This window comes from Atta cephalotes, assembly GCF_000143395.1.
Source record: "Atta cephalotes unplaced genomic scaffold scaffold00015, whole genome shotgun sequence".
NCBI classification, from domain to species: Eukaryota; Metazoa; Arthropoda; class Insecta; order Hymenoptera; family Formicidae; genus Atta; species Atta cephalotes.
In genome coordinates, this window is record NW_012130079.1 from 2,714,731 (window position 1) to 2,719,068 (window position 4,338).

Below are 4,338 nucleotides of genomic sequence, written 5' to 3' on the forward strand. Positions count from 1 at the left end.
ATATATATATATATATATATATATATATATATATATATATATATAACATTCTGATATATGGAAATCAAGTTATTTCTACGTATTACGATTTTACGTTACGCTCATTCAGTATTTTGCATAATTAAATTATTTTCAATAATAATGAGCTCGAAATAGCTTGTAACACTTTTAATTCAGTTATGCTCGTTAGTTATTATCATTTGATTATAATACTTTCAAGAAAAGCCATTAAATGTTCTTCTTCCATGAATTTTGAATTTCATTTATTCTTTTTTTAGCTCACGGGTTTTCTTCAGCAACCTATTCCGTACAGCAGCATGTCGGAGGTCCGGAAATACGTTGTCGCCAGGTGGGATCCCGCATATAAAAACTGCCTCAGCATCGTCCTGCCCGACGGTTCGCTTCTTTTGCAAGCTAGCAACGCTTACACGAGGGACCAGTGGTACCATTCGATATTATGGAAGGTACGTTAAGAATTATTATTTATTATTGAAGAAAAATTATTATTTATTTATTTATAAATGAAGCGAAGAGGACCATATTCAATGAAGGGCCTTAATACCTAATTTTAGGCCTAATCTTATAATTATTTTTGTATGAATTTTTACAATTTCCATTTCAAGCAAACTGCGCACCGTCTGCCATCATTATATATTATTATAATAACTAATTATCATAACAGCTAATTATTATAATAATTAATTTTAATTAATTATTTTCATTAACGTTATTATTTTAAGCGTAAAAGATTTTGATGAATAAAATTTATAAAATTCACGTTTATAACACAATTTGTCGAGATTTACTGGATTTAACATTCATATTTTATCTGATAATAAAATCTCTTACGAGATTTATCATTGTTTACCATGTAAATAGCGATAAAGATTGATGGATTTTTTATCCATTTAACATAAGTAAAAGTTATTTTAGCTAACGGTGACATTGATGTGTACTCATCTTTCTCAACCGGGGATTTTTCGAGCAAAGAATGATTATTGTTCTCGTGAATGCAAATGTTGATATGAAATATTTTTTTTAATATTGACCTTTCGATGCTTCACATAGATCGGCAGAGAATGGCAAACATAGGCGTTATTAACGCTCGCAATGTGAGATTGAAGCAGGAGGAAGTGATAACAGAGGCAAACGTTCTCGATCGTCCTCGACCGGATCAAATCTCCCGGATATGTCAGTGTTTTATGGAGGTTGCCGCGAGCGGTTTAATATCCGGTCGGGAAATTAATCAGTGGCCTCTCGTCGTGGACGCGCGACGAGTAAATCGCAGCAATCGAACCAACCATAACGATTGATTGAATTTTATTGTTTACGGCGTTATATTTCTGATGAAAATATCGTTGACGATCTGAATGTCGATGACTTCTACCGAGATTAATCCTGTTCGCCAAGAGGCAGATTTGTTTCAGTTCCATTTCTACCTTTATGGATGATGTGTTTTGACATTTAATTTTTAACAAAGAGAATTATTTTTAAGTTAGTAGCGAACAATTTTTATCTTTCTTGTTGATATTAAATATATTGCAACGAAGATATCAGACTCGAAAAAATTCAGATCTTTTAAGTTTTCTTTACTTTGTCATACATTCCGGTTGCTACCTTTTAATTAGTTTTTTAGTGTAGATCGAGAGTTTTTCTTTCGGAGATTCTGCTACTCCGGCAAAATCGATAACCACTACCGGAATCATTACTTTCTCTTCAGTTTTCAGTGGTTTAAAAAAAAAAGTCGGATTGAATCGTTAGCTAGAAATTTTTTTCTGTTAGCCGGAGAGCCACAGATTCTGCTTCCAGAGAAAAGGTTGCTTCGATTTAAAGAAATTTTCTTTGCAATACTAAAATTTCTTTTGATTTAAACATTATTTTTTAAAATCAAATAAAATTTATTTGATTTAAAGAAATTATGTTCAACTCTAAGAAATGACGTTTAAATGATGATTTCTTCGCAAAGAAATTTTTGCACAAATCAAAGAAATTTTTTTCTTTAATCGTATAGCAAAGAAAATTTCTTTAAATTGAAGAACTTTTTCTCTGACTGAAAATCGGAGAAATAGCAACCGTGTTATACACTCTTATATGCTATTTTTTTATTATATAGTTACCATCTCATGTCTTAGGATCTTTTTATTTCCGAATTCTTAACGATAGAACTCGCGCCGAGTTCTTAAACTTGAATTCGAATTCGAAGTCGCGAATGATTCGGAGCTGATTCATCTTCTCACAGAAAAGTATCTTCAAATATCAACATCTCGTCTCGATGAGCTCTCGGGAAGAAGTGACATTGCGTGAATTGCGCACCATGGTGGACTTTGCCCTGTGGACACCGCTCCAGGACGAGAGAGTGGCAGGCGCCCCGCTGGAGGCGGTCGCTAAATTGTTGGACGAGCCCAGCGTGGAGCCTGACTTAGACGGGAAAATAGAGGAGGTTGTTCACGATCGCAGGAGCTGGGCGGAAGCCGTTCTCGCCGTGGTGGCTCCGCTTTTGGAAAAAGCGGCACCGCCGGCGACGCTTGCGAGGGTACTCGCCAAACTAGCGCAACAGCATCCGCGATCGCAACTGGTCCCGATGCTCAGTCCAGCGATCACGAGATGCCTGAAGCATACCGTTGACTTTGGCAAGTCGCCGGACATGAGAAAGCTGTTACAGGTAAGGCATCTGACAAGTTTCACGTTTGATTTTTTACTTTGTTTGATTATATAATAACATAGCGGGTGGTGAGATCCATGGGAAACCGTTTATTTCCCTTTTATAAGAATTATACTCTCTAAATCTTTTAGAGTGAATTTCACTCCGAAGAGTAAAATCTCTTTTTAATTTTTTTAAGGCTCAATTTTTATTTTTTAGAGTGAGATTCCACTTAAAAAAAAACCAAAAAATGAGACTTTGTTACTCTGTCGTGTATTCTAATTAGTTAAGTGACTTGTAACTTAGAATAAGTGATACATGAATGTGTACTCTCTAAATTCTTGGAACAGAATCTCATTCTAAAGAGTGGAAACTGAGCCAGTGAAAAAGTGGCTCAATTTTCAGTCTTTAGGAGTGACATTTCACTCTTCAGAGTGAGAGAGTACTCTAAAAGTTTTAGAGAGAGTAGTTACGATGTTGTTTTACATACGTGTAGGTGTTCGTCGCCGCTTTGTACGAGAACAATGACGGTGAGCAGGCGATCAGGGATTACATCTCGTCGGTTCATGGACCGGGTAGCGATTGTCCACACCCGAGAGTGCTTCCCAATCTCATGTCCATCTGTGTCGCAGCCATATTCCACAGGCAAGTTTCGCCCGAGTTGTAATGGAATTGGATATTCGTATCGCAAGTCTGATGAGATTCTCAACGATGTTGATTTCGATTTCTCAGGTTCGAAGTGTCGGGTCGCGTGTTATCGAATGAGGACAAACCACTGTCGTTGCCGCCATTGCACTGTTATTTGCTCGTCTTGAATATCGCGTAAGTGTTGAGCTCACCGGCAAACAAAGCCTGACATGCTTCTCACATCCTTTCTGCTCTGCGCTTGAAACTTTCGAGTGTAAACGCGTCTCACGTATCGAGGAAATGTTATAGGTCGGAATACGCTGACTGGCGTTCGGGTCTTGGGGCACTGCTGCAACCCGTTCCATTCCCAGAAGAGGCTTTGGCCGTAAGAGAAGTTCAGGAGTCCGTACTGATGTGCGTGATGCAACGACTGGCGAAAGACCCGAGATGCACAGTGCATCGCGTCTTGCTGCCCGTCAGGGAACCGCGTCCAGGCTGGATTCACATTGCCGCACCATCCAGTCCAGCTTGTCCAGATCGTGGGGAACTATTCGGCGAGATGGTAAAATTTTATCAAATTTCATTTCTTTTTTTTTGCGAAGACTGTAGTCAAGAAGACTGTAGTTTGTAATCTGTTATTTTGAAACTGTTTTAAGTATTATCTTAAAATACAATTCTGTGATTGGCTTATCTTAGGTTTGGCTCAGAAGATTGTTTTTAAGATCTTAAATATAAAAATTAGATTATGAATATCAGTTTATATCATATTTTTCTTTCGCATAATTACGTTTCATAATTTTAATGTAGATTTTGCTTAGCATTTTAAAACACATATCATTTTCTTTGCTTCTAAAAATTTTATTAATTAAATATGAAAAACCTTACACTGAAAAAAATAATGTATAAACAGCATTACTTTAATTAAGAACAATCTTGTTGATATATATATATATATATATATATATATATATATAATAAATAATAAATAATTATAAAAATAAAATTTAAATTAAATAANAATATACTAACTAATTTAATTTTTTCGGTTTTTACTTAAATTTTAAAAGTTT

The 4,338-nt window shown here is 35.9% G+C and overlaps 1 protein-coding gene across 1 annotated transcript in view; it reads left to right on the plus strand.

The window, feature by feature from the left end:
* LOC105618022 (C-Maf-inducing protein-like) overlaps positions 1-4,338 on the plus strand; it is a 46,187-nt gene that overhangs the window by 38,532 nt on the left and 3,317 nt on the right. Inside the window, exons 2-6 of the mRNA XM_012199561.1 lie at positions 279-464; positions 2,240-2,662; positions 3,138-3,286; positions 3,374-3,463; positions 3,578-3,830. Of these exons, the coding sequence (XP_012054951.1) occupies positions 279-464; positions 2,240-2,662; positions 3,138-3,286; positions 3,374-3,463; positions 3,578-3,830 (1,101 nt within the window). The remainder of the gene's footprint in view (positions 1-278; positions 465-2,239; positions 2,663-3,137; positions 3,287-3,373; positions 3,464-3,577; positions 3,831-4,338) is intronic.